We start from the raw sequence: 17,093 nt of genomic DNA, 5'->3' as shown, positions 1-17,093 counted from the left end.
TGTGGTATATACATACAATGGAATATTACTCGGCTGTAAGAAGGAATACAGTGTTAATATGTGGGATAACATGGATGAATCTTGAGGACCTTGTGTTGAGTGAAGCAAACCAGGCACTGAAGGACAAATATTTCATGACCTCACTGATATGAATTAAGTAAATTGAGCAGACTCACAGAGATAGAGTCTGGAATATTGGTTTTTAGGAAATAGAAAGAAGAATACGGCTGTGAGCCAATGCCCATATGCACAAAATCTATGATAAGGTGGAAGTGTGTACTTATGCAGTGAAAGGACATGACAGTGGTTCAGTGATACTATTGGGTTAAGTAGTGCAGGTATTTCAAGGGGATAGGGTGTGGAGGGGGGTCGGGCTGTCCATGGAATTGGGGGAAGGGTTGGGGGAGGGAGCAGGTGAACATTGGGGATTGGTGGGTCTGTGGTTGAAACTACAATATTGTAAATGTTCTTTTGGCAATAAAGCAAGGTAGGGTCACAGGTTTAGGGCATTGGATATGGGGGGCATTTGGGACAGGGTGCACCAGGGTCAGACTTCCAGGAAGTATGTGAATGTTCCTCTTGACATAGTGTGTTATATCAGTGGGTTGAGACCCACATGATGAACAGGAAGTGCTGGACTCCCATCCTGGGGAGTCCTGCTATGTTCTCATATAGAGGGGCAGGACTCTCTCAAGAGCATAGGCAGTGCCCTGTGGGGAGGACAGACTAGTCTGTCAAGCCCTCAGTGTTACTGCAAGTAACTATGAATCTGGTCCTGCAAAGAGTGAAGCCTGGTGGTTGCTGTAGGTGCCAAGGGGAGAGGGAAGTAGGAATAGAATAGATGGAACAGGCAGCATTTTGAGGGAGATGGAAGTGTTCTACATGACTTGCAAAAATAGATATGGGTGATGTTAAATTTCATCAAAATTTGTAAAAGTGCATGGTCCAAAATGTAAAGTATAATGTACACCACTGACCATCGCTGGTAAATAAGCTTCAGTATATGTACATCAGTTGTAACAAATGTACCATCTACATACAAAGTGTTGTTAATAAAGGAAAGGGGAAAGAGGGAGGTTGTTGGATTTATGGGAGTCCCATATATTCAGTACATGACATTGCTGTGACCTAAAACTTCATTGAAGACAAACAAAAAAAGTAAGACATTGGGGGAATAAATGGAAGAAAATGTCACTGCACATACAGGAACCACAGATCTCAGTGATGAAAAGCAAAATATAAAACAAATTATTGGGGATTATTTTCATTATCCCCAAATTTTATTTATTTAAAAAATTTTTAAATTTTATCTCCTATTTTTAAAACTATCATTATTTCATTTTCTTATTAATGTATTTGGCTATTTTATAGGCCTCATTTTTTAAGAAGTTTTGGATAACAGAAGGGTTTCAACTATGGCAGGGAAGGACCATTTGTGTGGGGTGTCAGTAAAGGTGGATACATGGAAGAAGGTTCACATGGGCATATATACAAGGCATACACATTTGTTCAAATGTTCATGGGTCATGCCTCTCTCTAAGCCAAACTCAGCATATACATGCAATAACTTCCCCTGAGCATGATACATGACTCCCAGGAATGAGCCTCCCTGGCACTGAGAGATTACTACCAAGCACCAACTAACAAAGCAATTGGAAAAAAGATCTTGACCAAAAGGGGGAAAAGGTAAAGACAAATGAGTTTATATGGCTAAGAGACTTCAAAGTGAGTCAGGAGATCATTCCAGAGGTTACACTTATGCACGTCTTAGCAGGATCTCATTGACTGCCAAATTAGACATTACCCTAAATAGTGTGACTCATGAGGGATTTGGAGACACCCAGCTCTGGAGACACCCAGACACTAAGGGCAGGGTAGATAACTCATGAGTTTGGTGCCTTGCCAAAGGGCCCTACTTTGGGATTTATGCTCCCCAGGGTGATAGAATTGGACTCAGTTGTGGTTTCCCTACACATGGCTCTTTGATCCCTCCTTCTTGAACCTATAGTTGGTGCTGGAGTTGGTAGATGTACATCCAAGATGTTTGAATCTTTGAGCTGTTCATGTGCCAGCTGGGCCCTGAGCCTCAGCAGAGTTGCAACACCTACTCTTCAGTTCAGTAAACCCACCCAGGACAACTAATAAGGAGGTGATGATGGACAACCATCATACCAAGGAACCAAGAGAGTCTACAAAATGCAAGCAAGAGAGTCCCATTCATCTGCCATATGGGACTGAAGTCCCTCTCTATTAGAGGTTGAGTGGGCATCACCACCCCCAGAATCCTCTGGATTGAGGCATGAACTATGGACTAGAATGGACTTACTGGTATTCTACTATAAACTTACTGTGATTCTAACAATGGAAGAACTTTTATCATTGATGTGGAGGCAGTGGCCACTGGAGGTTTTGAGGTCAGGGAGAGAGAAAACAGATGTAATATAGGGGCATTTTCAGGACTTGAAAATTGTCCTGAATGACATTGTGTTCAATTTGAAGAAAAGAATAAAAATAGACTAAAAAATAAATAAAAATAGACTAAAGAAAACTTAGAGAAACTCCATTACTCAAACATTTCTGGTTGGGTTGTAAAATGGTTGTAAAATGGTACAGCCATTCTGGAAAAAAGTTTAGCAATTCCCTTTACCTCTCCAAATGGAAAGAAAATGATAACAAAAGGAGGCTGAGACCTTTAAAAAAGAAAGAGCAAGATAATATATAAAAGTAGAAATGTACATAATAGACTATCTTTCACCTCATGAGCTTCTTTATTCATGTTTTAAAACTTGAAGCAAAATTTTTAACACCATCTGATGTGATGCTCAGTATCTGTACAGGAAACACAAGACAATTATGTTTAAAATATGGGAAGTGTACAGGGACATAAATGAAAGTGAGTTTTCTATACCAATTCACTTGAAGTGGTGGAAAGCTGATACCAGTAGGCAGTAACATGAATATGGTAATACTTGGAGCAACTTCTAAGAAAATTATACAAAAGAATATACTCAAAACATAAATAAATCAAAATGGAACTCAAAAATATTCCAGTAAGCCAGAAGAAGGTTAAAAATAAAGGAACAAGAAACAGAAAAAATAGAAAACAAATAATATATGATGGATGTAAACCCTAGCACATATTGATAATTATTTTAAATATAAGTGACATAAACACAAACAATTAAAAAACAGAGATTGATAGAATGAATTTAAAATAACACAACACAACTATATGCTGTCTACAAGAAACTCACTTTAAACAAAATGACATGGGTGATTGAAAGTAAAAGATGGAAAGAGACCATGCAAATATTAATAAAAAAGAATGGGGAGGGGCTATATTAAAATCAGACAAAAATAAGACAAAAGTAAACTCCAATGCAAAGAAAATCATTAAGAACAAAGAGGAACATTACATAATGATAAAACAATCAATCCACCAAGAATATAGAGTAATCTTAAATGTGTATGCACCAAACAACAGAGTTTCAAAATTAAGAGGCAAAATTAGCAATAGACAAATTCACAGTTATGACTAGACTTGAAGTCACTCTCAGCCATCAATAGAACTGAAGAATACCATTAAACAACGGCATCAAGTTAACATTTATAGGACATCCCACCCCAAAACAGAAGAACACATATTCTTCTCAAGTGCCCCAGAGAGCATTCACTAGGATTAATCCAGATAAATGAAGACAGACTGTAACAAATTGAAAAGAATTGAAGCCAGAAAGAGTATGCTGACCTCGATAATGGTGTCACACTAGAAATCAATAACAGAAAGATGACAGAAAAGACACACTTACCAGAATGGTTAAATTAAAAACATTAATAACACCAATTACTGATGAGAAACTCCCTTACTGAAATGACAGAGAAACTCCATTACTGATACATTTCTGGTTGGGATGTAAAATAATAAAGCCATTCTTGAAAACAGTTTATCAATTCCTTTTAAAACAAAACAAAAAAAATGGACTTACCATATGACCCAGTACAAACAATCCTTGGCATATATCACAGAGAAAGTAAAACATTTTCACACAGAAATTGAATGCAAACGTTCATAGTAGCTTTATTTGAATAATCAATACCTGGAAATTACCCAAATATCCTTCAGGTGTTGAATAATTAAACAAAATGTGGTACATCCATACTATGGAATTATGCAGTATGTATCCTTTTCAGATGGAATTTATTCACTCAGAATAATTATCTTTAAGTTCATCTAAATTGTTGCATGTATCAATAATTAATTATATAATTTGATTAAAAGATAATTATTCTGAGTGAATAAATTCCATCTCAAAAGGATACATATTGCAAAATTCCAGTTATGCACATTCATGAAATAACATAACTATAGAGATGGGAAATAGATTATACTGCTCAGGAATTATGGATGGTGTGTGCTATATAAAGGTGTAGCCTAAAGGAGTTTTGTGGTAATGGCACAGTTAAATATCCTGATTATGATATTACACAAAGCTATACATATGATAAAAGTTCATAGAGATGTACACATGCAAAAATAATACATACATAAATTGAATAAGCTCTAAGGTTTACACCAATTTCAATTTTCCTACTTTTGATATTGTGCTATAGTTATGAAGTATGTTAACTATTTTGGCAGGGTGAAGTGCTGGGTGAAATTTGCATGGGACCTACCTCTAGGTTTTTTTGCACATTCTTAAGAACCTATATATATTTCAAAACAAACTGTTTAAAAAATAAAAGTCAAGGTGCATATCTTTGTAGACAGATCATTCTTAGACTATTATCATAATAATTGACCAAGTCATGGTAGCAAGATCTCAATATCAGAGTGAAACTAACCGCTCTGCACTATGCCAGTTCAGTACCCTCATATTACCACATTCCTACCACTTCATCATTTTGCAAATTTTATGCCTTGTTTCTCCAATTCAGTCCTTATGTTTAGGTTTTCAGAGAAGCACAGAATATCTAGAGGCAGCTGGAGAATTGTGCTGACATGAGGGTTCTGTTGCTACTCAAGTTTTGGAAATTAGGGTATGTAAGTCTTAGCCTGAAAAAAATATTCTTTTAAAAATGAAGCACTTTCTTCTGTAGCTCCATTCTCATGTCTAAAAGAAACAAAACAGTTGGACATTTACTTACTAATGTGAGTGACTAAAGGTATATATAGGGCAGCAATGAAGAACTGACATACAGTTAGGAGTATACCTTGCAGTTGTTCTTCCAGAAGGATTTAGGAAGAAGATCAGTTGGTAGATGTGTCTTCACAAGTCGAGGTGATGGATTCTTTTCTAATTGTTCTATACCTGGGAATAGTTAGTTTGTTATATAGAGATATTAGAGTCTCCAAGCGCTCTGTATTTTCTTATCTTTCCAGTCAAATTGACCATACATTTTTAGCAATATATAATGCTACTAAATTTTTAATCAATTAGATGTGTAATTTTTCTGTGTTTTAAAGGGTAGAATAATGTAATAGTTATTCAATTATTAAATCAGGGGATTGGCTCTGACTGTATCACTCATCATTTGTAAAGTATCTCAGATACTCTATGATTCAGCTCCCCATCTCCAATTAGCTCAGTAATTTGGAGTTTTATCATACTTATGCATTACTATAAATGATTCTAAACATATTTTCTGTACATCAAATAGGTATCAATGACTAGCAATTCTAACATCAGCTATTGTGCTATGTCATCTATTTTAGTACAAATGATGATATTTTTGTATAGCTTCAGCTGTTGGAGCTAATTTTTTTTATTATTTCCCTTAAGTGTCCATCTCTGTACATCACACCTCTTATATTCCAGCCAAGTTGAAGTACATAGAAGGGTAAAGAGATTATTTTATTTATATATTTATTTTTTTAGGTACCGGGGGCCAGGAATTGAACCCAGGACCTTGTATGTGGGAAGTTGGTGCTCAACCACTGAGCCACATCGCCCCCCCATTTTGGTTTCTTTCATTTGTTTTGCTTGTTGTTTGGTTTTGTTTTTTTCAGGAGGTACCAGGAACTGAACCCAGAACCTCCCATGTGAGAAGCAGGCACTCAACTGCTTAAGCCACAATCTCAACTCCTGAGATTGGGTTTTGAATATGGGGAGAGTATAAATGGCCTTCTGTATTCACCATATTTTCTTACTATTTCCCTGCCCTTCCTAAATTCTCTAAATAAAAATATACAAATATGAAAAATTAAAATGTTGTATAATCTTCAGTTATTAGCTGACCTCTCCAAAGTCATACAATTAATGCATAGATAGTAGAACTTGGTTTCAGTTTCAGATCTTTGGATAAAGGATATATGAACATTCCTGAAGCAGAATGTATCCATTTATTTTCTACATTTTAGCTAGGAGAACCTCAGAGCCTTGGATTTCATTACATCAGTGATTTGACCAGTCTGAAGGCACTTTGTTGATAAAAGCATACTTAAAGAATTTCTGAATCAGACTAGGAAGAGCTGGGCTAACTCTTTAACTTCTTACTCCTTTAACAAATTGAGTAGCTTTTATCATGTCCCAGGTGTATATATTAATGATGCCAAATGCTTTAGAATTACCAATCCCTTAAATTCAGTCATCTTTGTTTCCTCCTTCAGATCTCTTATCTAATAAATCTCAAAGTCCCATGTATTCTTTTTTCACAATATTACTTACATCCACCCTAATGTCTAGATTCCCTGATAAGCCTATATTATCTTGCGTAGAAGGGCACAACTAACAAAATTGCATCTGACTTACATGTCCAGAACAATCATAAACCTGTACATCTTTCCAAATATTTAAGTAACCAAGCATGGTATACTGTTGCACTATGTAAGAGGTTAAAAAGTGCTATGGCATTTGAGGAAAAAATGAGAAATTTTTTCTGCTGGGAAATCAAAATGTTTCATGAGAAAATAGATTTCATATTATAATTTCTCCTGCAAAAATTGGCTATAGTTGATTTGCCTCCTGAGGGCATACAGGGAAAAGTAAAATTCTAGTTATATTCCACAAGATGGAAGCCACAAAGTCCATGTCCTTGGCAATTCCCTTTGGTGTATGTTTTCATGGCAATGACAATGGAAAGAAAGTTTTTGAGACACCGGGCTACTACACTGACTTGTCCCTGAGATAGTGTCCCCAGAGCACTGGTTGGGAAACCACTACAGAAGATTCCATTTTGCCAGGTGTTGAGACATGTGTCCCTTCTTTCTGACTGCTTAAAAATAGAAATATGCTACCCTAAAGTTAATCAGTGTTTTCCAAGCCTTATGTCTTCTGTGAAGAAGGTCAAACACCACACCAGGGAGCCAAGAGTGCCTACAACTGAAAGCTGGAGAATTGCATCCAACATCCATGTCGAATCTAAGCCCCCTCTTGATACAGATGTGGAGTGGACACAACCATTCCAAGGTCCACAGGATGGAGGAATAGAGTATGGATTAGAGTAGACTTACTGATATTCTATTCATGAACTATCATGATTAGTAATCAAAGAAAATGTGTCATTGGTGTGGAGAAAGTGGCCATGGTGGCTACTGGGGGTAGGGAGTGGGAAGAAGAGATGAGATGTGGGGGCATTTTTGGGGGTTGGAGTTGTCCTGGGTGGTGCTGCAGGGACAGTCACCAGACATTGTATGTCCTCCCATGGCCCACTGAGTGGACTGTGGAAGAGTGTGGCTATGGTGTGGACCATTGACCATGAGGTGCAGTGCTGCTCAGAGATGTATTCATCAAGTGCAATGAATGTCTCATGGTGATGGAGGAGGTTGTTGTTATGGGGGGAGGAGTGCGATGAGGGGGGTGGGGAGTATATAGGGACCTCATATTTTTTTAATGTAACGTTAAAAAAATAAAGACAGAAGAAAAAGAATATTCTCTTTACTGGCTTCTTGGCAAAAAAAATGGAGAACTAATTATCCATAATGGGTGAAAATATAATCTAGAAAATCAATCAATTACCAACAGGCAGGATAGGATTAATTTAGTAACATCCTTCCATCTTCTTATCCCAGGTTCCAACTGCATTTGAGAATTCCACATCTCACTCCTTGAATACTGTTCTCTTCTGATTTCCTTTTAGCTCACTGTCTTATTTTTCTGTAAGTTTCCTTTGCTAGCTCTTCCTCCTCTACCAGTCCTCTATTAGTGTTCTTCACTTTTCTCACAGTGCTCTGCAGGCTTTCTCTGGGAAATGACATTGATTCCAAGGCTCAATTATGCTGACAGCTGCCTAATGCATGTCTTGAAGGAAACCCAAACACTATAATTTCAACTAAATATTTGAAATATCCACTGACATCTCAGCCCTAGCATTAGCATTAATACCTCCCCTCCCTAACCTCTTCCAAATGTGTTCCTCCCCAAGTGTTTTTCATATAAACAGATGGTACCGTAGTCCACATGGTTGATTAAAATAAAACTCTGGGAGTCAAAGATTGATTCATTTCCATCACCTTTCTTTTACAGTCCATCAACCATACCAAAGTATATCCTGCCTAGTATCTTCATTTCCATCTCCACACAGCAGTCATTGGGGTCTTTGTAATAATAATAATTTTAAAAAGATAATAGCTCTTGTCTAAAAACTTTCAATGCCTTTCTCCTTGTGCTTAGATTAAAATTCAAGAATCTTTTAAGAACTACAAAACCGTAAATAATCTGCCTCTGCCTGATCTCTAATTGTTTTGTATCCCAGTTTTCTCTTCTTTCATTGTTCTTTTCTTAGTCCTGGACTACATACTACTGCATTTCTGTATCAAGGCCCTCACACCTAAAACCTCACTTTCCTGGAACATGCTTTCCTCAACTATGTGTATGATTGAAGTCTCATTTCAGAGTAGATTTATTTGAACATGTAATCTAAAGTAAATTCTTCAATTTTTCTCTTTCAAAGAGGTCTATTCTTTGGATATATAAGTCTAATAGCATTTATGTCTTTTTCATTCATTTGCTTATTGTCATAATATTGCTGTAAGCTCTTTGGGGTTAGGGTATCTAAATTATTAGTGATTTTATATCTGACCTATAGAAGACTGCATAATCCTTAAGAAGCCCTCAATAATTATATGCAAAATAAAAGTTAATTCTATTAATAATAAATCCTATGTTTTACGAGCAGTTTCATACTTCTTTGCCCATTTTTTTGAACTGCAGCAGTGACCTAAGTTAGGATCTTATTGCTCACTGCAGTCTGTTAAATTTTACACACACATAAATAAAAAAAAAACAAGGAACAATCAAATGTTCAAGTGTTTTTGACAATAAACCTCTTTTATCTTTGGTAATCACACTTGGATATGCAATAAACTGCATTACAATTTCTTCATATGCCTCGGTTATTGCATTGCTTGCAAATATCCATTTTCTGTTGCCAAATCTACTCGTTTCTTGGAATTAGAACCACAAATACAACAATGAATACGGTACGTAAATAAGATTACAAAATTTTAGTTACCTGAAGTTCTTATTCCAGGGAGAGCCATTTCCAACATTGGAACTTTAACAGTAATGAAATCCCGCTTACATTTTTCAACATCTCCATCATTCAGAATCATGTCCACAATTTCACTAACCCAGGTAGTACCTGTGTCAAAGGTAAAATTTTTATAACCATCAACCAAGTGTGGGGTAAAAATATTGATTGAAAGCCCAGAATCTTAATTATATTCTATTTGTGTAAATTTAATTATGCAGAACCTCCCTTTCTGTACTTCAAATATCCATCTCTATATACTAGAAGTAAATGACTTGCCGACTCAAATGAATATTAACATTGCTTAGGATGACAGTGATTTTGTTATGGGTTCATTACCAGAAAACAAGGGATAAAGTCAGACCTTCATTTGTCAGGTCAATAAACTCACCTGATTTGGGGTAGGTGGCTATCACGATGTCATCCAGTCTGTTTTGGAACTGTTCGATTCTTTCCCAGTTGCTTGTAAAAGCATGGATCATAGGACAACCATGAACCACCTGCAGATCTTTTCTCATGAAATCTTGTGGGGAAGTCATTTCTGTACCAAATTGTACAAATATTTTATGAAATATTTACTAAAATTCAAAGCATGGAGAAATAAAGAGGATATAAATTAGAATTTGAGTAGCTACTGCTATTCTTAAGGCACTACAACTTCACACTAAATATAATCAGCCTTTAAAACACTGAGTTCACAGAGATTGAAATACAAAGGGCATTGCTGTGGATATAAAACTGCAGATTGCAAGGGCAGCAACTGGCTCAGTGACAAAGAGAACAAAGGTCTCTTCCAAAGTGGAAGCTTTGGAAAAAGTGGAACTGCACATCCTACTTTGAATTAAAAATCACATTTCACAGTAATATGACAGTTAAAAAATCAGGACTTACAGCAAAATATATCCATCACTCCTTTTAGCACTTCAGTTGAACCTCATTTTTCTTCGTAGGGAAACTGCTATCACTCTTACCTTTATTCTTCTGTATGTAATGTGGTTTTTTCCCACAATAGTGTCATATGTACTTTGGCATAGTTTCTTTACATACATTTTGTGTGTATGTGCTTTAAGTTCACTAAGCTTCTTGGATTTGTGGATGATGGTTTCATTAAATTTGGAAATTTTTTAATTCATCATTTCTTTAAATATTTCTCTGCTCCTAATCCTCCTCCTGAGAATTCAGTTACTTGTATACTAGGTCATATGAAATTTTCAGCAGCTCACTGATGCTCTATTAATTTTCAGGTTTTTTCCTCTTTGTGTTTCATTTTGGATAACATCTATTGCTTTATCTTCCTGTTTACTAACCTTTCATTCTGCAATATTCAATCTGTTGTTAATCCCATTCAGTGCATTTTTTATCATCTCTAGAAGTTCAATTTGAATCTTTTTAATGTTTTTCATGTGTCTACTTTTAGAACATATGGGCAGAAATAACTGTTTAATGTCTTTATCTACTACTGATAATGTGTCAATTCTAGTTGTTTTTCTTGATCAGTTTTTCTTGATTGTTTTTCTCTTCATTAAGGGTTGTATACTTTTGCTTATTTGCATCTCTAATTCCTTTATTGACTTCCAGGTGTTATGAATTTTATTTTGTTTGGTGCTGGATATTGTTTCTATAAATAACCTTGAGCTTTGTTCTGGGACACAAGTGAGTTACTTGGTAACATTTTGATTCATTCTGGTCTTGTGCTCAGTCTGGCCTAATTTCCAACCCCCCCCCCCCCCCCCCAAGGCAAGATTTTTCTGAGTTCTCCATCCAATGCCTGTGAATCATGAGATTTTCCAATATGGCTCTATAAGTACACCTGACATTATTCCCTATAATTCGCTAATGGTATTTCCCTGCTTGGAGTAGTTTCATAATAGGCATCTTCATATCATTACTCATCTAAAGTCTGGAGGGGTCCCTTCTGTAAATCTCTGGAATATTCTTTTTGTTCAGCTCTCTCTTCTCCAGTACTTTGTCCTACGAAATCTTACTGCCTTTCTCTCCTGGGGCTGTTGGCTCCATCACCTTATTTCAGGGAGTCCACCAAATCCTGCCTGTATTTCTCTTCCCTATGTTATGAACAGAGAATTCTGTCAAGGCAGTAAACTGGGGTAATTGTAGAATTAAGCTTGTCTGTTCCCTGAATCTCAAAGTTCTCTGCCCTTTGTTCCTTAGTTTTAATTTTTTAAAAATACAAACAAACAAACATTGATTCATATACTTGGTCCAGTGTTTTGGATGCTTCAGACAGGAGAATAAATCCATTTCCTGTTATTCCATCTTGCCCAGAAGCAGAAGTCCACTTTCACTTCTAAAATCTAGTACTTGGCAGTAGCTCTTAACTGCCTTCTCATTTCCAGTGTAGTTAGCATAATTATAAATGAAGTTTTGGCTTATTTTAGGACACATATTTAGGTAGCGTATATACACTTTATATAGTGTGCCCGGAGGGATTCTTTGGAAATGGTCATTATAATGAAGCAGGCTAGTAAGACAGTGAATTAATAGACGGATCTGCAATCTGGCAGAGAGTCCACATGGACATCAGTAACCCCAAGATGGCTGCCGGAAGACCCCCACCCCCAACATTCTGCTATCTAGAACAAAGGCTTCTTCTGGATGCAAAGAAAAGCCCCAGATGTTCCCTAAGGACTTTATCATTGGGTCCTCACTGAGGGACTGATGAGGGGTTATCAATCAAAACAGCAAACAGCTAGAACCCCTCCCCTGCCATTAGCAAAGGGGTGGAATAATTAATAGTTTATAAAGCAGACCACGAGGACAGAGCATGCACATGTTCTGCTTTCTTGCCTCTGGACCCATTCCTGCCCTCTGTGTGCCACTCTTGCCATTTTTCTTCTGCTATGTGGCCATGCAAGTAAACCTGGGAATTTATAACCTATAATGGGGAATTGTAGTCTGTAAATCAACCCACTTTATCACTTTTCAACCCCTTCCTCTCTACCTGGGACCCCTGATCTCCCATTTCTTGTCCCTCCCTACCTGAATAAATTACTGGCCTAACTCACCTGGCGTGCTCTTGAAATTCATTTCTGCAACATAGCCAAGAACCTCAATAAAATCTGGTAACAATAAGGCCCTAAAATGGATCATTTAGATTACTGCAATTCATTGAGTAATTAGAACTCTACAAAACTACTATACTGTTAATGAATACATAACAATATATGATACTCTAAAAGATATACAGTGGGATATTGATAAAAACTTCTAATTAGTTTCCCACTTAGATACTGACAAAACCCCTTAATAATTTTTTGTTGAAAAACAGTCCCTTTTCATCTCATTTTCAACATCCTCTATCTACAACCTTACTTTCTATTTCTGATCATTCTACTTACGTTACTGAGGAGTAAAGCGTTCAACTCGGAGAAATGAGAAGTTAAACAAAGGGATTCTGATTGTCAGTACTACATTGCCCCTCTCTATCATGATATATGATACATGTAGCATCTCCTACCTGAGAATTGTTCCTGCCCCTGACCGCCCAGGCATCCTTCCACATATCTCCCTGGAAGCATCCGAGCTATGGCTCTATAACCTCGAAGGTGGCCAACCCTGGCACATCTTGTTTTGAGAAAAGACCACATACCCAAATGTTTCCCTAAAACTTGTTTGCAAGTCTCTGCAAACAAGTCCCTCAGCCATCTTTGTCTCCCAGTCATAGACACTCTGTAGAGTGATTGACATAGGTTTGGACATCCTTGAGTGTTATTTCTTGCTGGTCTCACTTTAAGTGGCAAAGTAGCTGCAGCTCTCTGTATATAAGTCTGCCTAACAAATGCTTACGGACTGATCACCTGGTTATTCAGTGCCTTTATTCAGAATCTCAACATGTCCCATTTTGGGGTGGTTTGGAACAGTCGTGGCTGGGTCGTCCCCTATTCTTTCTTTTGGGGTAAGTCCTGCTGCTGATTCAGTAGGACACAACACATAAATATACTACATAAATTTTTATACATAATACATGTGAGCAAGGAAAACAGACCTCATTTTCTTCCTATCGTTTACTAAATCTCTTGAACTAGAATAAATAGCTCTTTTCTTAAGTAAAAAGTATTTTAAATCAGTATTTCAAGAAAAATCTTTGCATACTCCTTAATTAAAACTCATTATCATAATAGTAATCACAATAATACAATAATAAATTTGAATTAGAATTCCATTGACCTGCTTAGCCCCTCCAAAAAGAGAACTGTTTATTATCTTTCTTTCCCTTCATCTCCATTGAAATTTGTAAGTGAAATTGTAGCCTTGCTCTTACTAAACTAACAATGTTTCTACTCCTTTAATTTCCCCCCCCCAAAAAATGGAAATATCCCAGAACTAGAAGGAAACATAGAATGTGTAAATTATAAGATCCTTCAAATCTATTGTTTCATTTATTTCTTGTATCTTTCAATAAATAATAAAAATAATAAATACTATTGAATGGAAGGAGAGATTTTGAATTAATTACAATCTGAATTACATCATTTTCAGGTGCAACTATATTGCTTCTAATAAAATAACTATAATTAAATAAAAGATTGCCACTCATAGGTTTTCAAAATGATTAATAATGTAATTTTTATCAGGAAATATTTTGTAAGAATATTAGTGATTCCAAAGTTTCTTGAGGGTGTTTGAAGCAGTGATCATACTGATAAAGCTCTCAATAGTTACTTGTGTAAAGGGAGCAATTAAAAATATTACTGATTTAAAAATTAGCTCCGTTTTATACTCGTAGTCTAAAATAAATGTTTATGGGAAGCAGTATTTTTTTGTATTAGGAAAAATATGCTGTTGTAACAGCCTGATATTTTTTGAGGTAACTAATTCCTCCATCCTGCCCCCATCCCACCCAAAACAAAAAAAAAGTTAAGGCAAAAATGTCTGCATATTTTATTCTAAGATATGCGTTATATGTCATATTTAAGCATAATATATTCATCTATATATACACATATACATATATATCACATTTATATATTATAATTAATGGATACACATACAGAAACAATGCTTCTTTTTGCTTTCCCCATATAAGTTGTTACTAAATCATAAGCTTGCCTTAAAATCGATGACATTTTGTGCTAGAAAGACAGTGAAAATAAGGTAATGGGAATTTCTCATCTTCATTTCTCACTCAATGAATATTTAGAATGCAAATTCCCTTATCATACTCTTTGCTACAAATCTTACAGACGAATTTGGTCTGGTGTTGTAGGTAGTTAATATCATGTGAGTCATTTATGGCATCATTCCTGTTTCTACTTCATATCTTAACTCATCATTTTCCTTATCTTTATTTATTCACTTTTAATTTAATTTTCACTATTGTTTTATATTTATATAATTTATTATCAATTGTTATTCAAAGTGCAGTTCTTGTCACAGTACCACGAACCACTGGCTTCACCTGAAATATTATTAGAAATGCAGACCCTCAGTCCCCAATCCAGAATCAGAATCTATATTTTAGCAAAATCCCCCAGTAATGTGCATGCACAGGAAAGTTTAAGAATCATGGTTTTAAAAGACCTTAATCTAGTATGTAACAATATTGAAAGGAATTCAATGTCTTGTAACAAAATAAAATGTGTTGATTATACTTAATAGGTATTGTTTCTAAGCACTACCCACCCTGAAGATAAGATTTGCTTTCATTTTTACATGAGTTTAGGAAACAGAGATTTCAGAGAAATCTCGGAAAGACACACAGCAAGAGTGGGACAACCCAAGAATTAGACCTCAGATTTGTCTGATTCTACTCTCTCGGTCATCCTGCAAATCTACTGTGGGCCTGAACTAAAGTAACAGATGTCCAAGATTTATCTCATTCAAAGAAGAGTGTTCACAGTTTGTAAGGAATTTCTTTGACAAAGCAAATTCCCTTCTTACAAAAACCTCAAGATACTCATGCTGGAAAAATGTTGCCAGAAAAAGATAGAATGAGTAACAAGCTGAAAATAAAGTAACTGATTCTTTATAGTCTAGTCAACTCTGGGAAGAAGGCGTGACCAATTCAGAAACATACAGGATATTATTCATGAATTAGCATTACCTCATCATGACCAGTGGTTGATGCTGATTTCAAAACTATATGAAGAGAAGGCTGTAGGTGTGAGTGGATGATATAATACAGCTAATATCATTGAACCAGTCACTCCAAGAGATGGTTTGTGAATTATATTTACCTTAAAATATAAAAACTAGTTCTTATAAACCTTTTTAAACCCTATTGGAAAGTGACAAATGATTTTATAAAGTAATAAATTGTAGTCTACATGACACCTCAAAGCTGCCTGTCCAAGTTGTGGCTAGTCAACAGCAAGGTAAGCTGTAGGCTAAAAGTTAAAATGTCTAAAATTGGCTCTAAGGAAGATTAAGCAATAAAAGAGAAAAATGAAAAACAATGTCCCTCTTAGGAATAACAAACTGAGTTATCTGACATTAAAACTAAATATTTCTTTTAATGCAAAATGACTATTTCTTCTATTTGTTTCACGGTACCAAAGTACAGTCCTGTCTGGCACATGTCAGAGTCCAGAAACTGAAATAAATGTTGTAAGCAACATATTCTATCTTTCAGAAAATGTTGTAAAGTGGCATGGTGTGTGTGTGTGTGTGTATAGCAGTGGAGGCGAGATAGGAGCAGAGATGTGAGGATTTGAAGCAGACTCACGCTTTCCTTTAGGTGACCTGCAGTTTCATGAGGAGGCCCCTGATCCTGGCATGTTTCAGAAGCATCCCTTTGAACCCAGAACATGACAAGAGATCATGGAAAGCCTGAGAGATAATGCACAACATGAACAACACCGAGTTTCCCATGGGAAAAGTGGAATTATGCAAGCAAAAGATATTCAAATTACAAACACATGTTCAAAACAAAAGTCATTTTAAGCACAAAGCACTGTGGACACAAGACAGAAACTTCAAGAAAGGGGATTAAAAAAAAACACAGATTTTACCTTACAGTTTAAGCCTGTTGTTCAGTGGTGCTGCTGTGAAAACCACTCCAGAAGCTCACAGTCGTTCAGGAAGGGCTGAGGAAGGGCAGCACAGAGAGACCCGCTCTTGTTGCTGGATAAAAAATAAATTCAAGGGTTTGATCTGAACTTAGCAGTCAGGACTTCATAGGCAGTAGAAATATTTAAAATATTTAAATAATACACACACACATACACACACACACACAGAGGCAGGACCTGCTCTTTCAACAGCTGGCAGAGCAGGGAAGCACTGAGAAGGAAATGGATCAGGGTGGGGGCCAGGAATAAGCAAAGTCACAAATTGCTTTGAAGGTTTTCATTAGGCTGTAAAGGGTCTAAGAGAAATACATAGGGAAAGAACTTGAAAGGTCAGTGGATAGAAGTGTATTGCTTCTGGGCAACATACAAGAATGTCTTCAAATAATTTTGGCCATAATCACATTCTAAGAACTGTTTTCTGAGAGCCTCCTAGTACTTTCAAGTTAAGAGTCAGTGCACGTGTCAGTGCATCTACACTTTTACAGAACCGAGAAGTGTTTTGTTGCTGCTGCTGTTTGCAGCTAAAAGAAACATGCCTTTCCAATACTATGGAAAGAACCAACATAAACTAATGATGAAATACCCATTTTAGCAGGA

At 36.2% G+C, this 17,093-nt stretch overlaps 1 protein-coding gene across 2 annotated transcripts in view; it reads right to left on the bottom strand.

The window, feature by feature from the left end:
- The window catches only part of LOC101435317 (sulfotransferase 1B1), a 36,655-nt gene extending 19,930 nt beyond the window's left edge, over positions 1–16,725 (bottom strand). Inside the window, exons 1-5 of one of the 2 annotated variants that reach the window (XM_004477558.5) lie at positions 16,651–16,725; positions 16,437–16,548; positions 9,860–10,009; positions 9,451–9,579; positions 5,212–5,309 (exon numbers count right to left, since the gene is read on the bottom strand). In XM_004477558.5, the coding sequence (XP_004477615.1) occupies positions 5,212–5,309; positions 9,451–9,579; positions 9,860–10,007 (375 nt within the window). In that variant the 5' untranslated portion in view covers positions 10,008–10,009; positions 16,437–16,548; positions 16,651–16,725. Of the gene's footprint in view, positions 1–5,211; positions 5,310–9,450; positions 9,580–9,859; positions 10,010–16,150; positions 16,171–16,436; positions 16,549–16,650 lie in introns of those variants that run through there. The other variant, XM_004477561.5, reaches the window with a different exon arrangement.
- Positions 16,726–17,093: the final 368 nt, after the last annotated feature.

Source organism: Dasypus novemcinctus, chromosome 1 (genome assembly GCF_030445035.2).
Source record: "Dasypus novemcinctus isolate mDasNov1 chromosome 1, mDasNov1.1.hap2, whole genome shotgun sequence".
Taxonomy (NCBI): domain Eukaryota; kingdom Metazoa; phylum Chordata; class Mammalia; order Cingulata; family Dasypodidae; genus Dasypus; species Dasypus novemcinctus.
The sequence above is the reverse complement of the archived record's forward strand: the minus strand, read 5'-3'. Positions and strand labels throughout refer to the sequence as shown.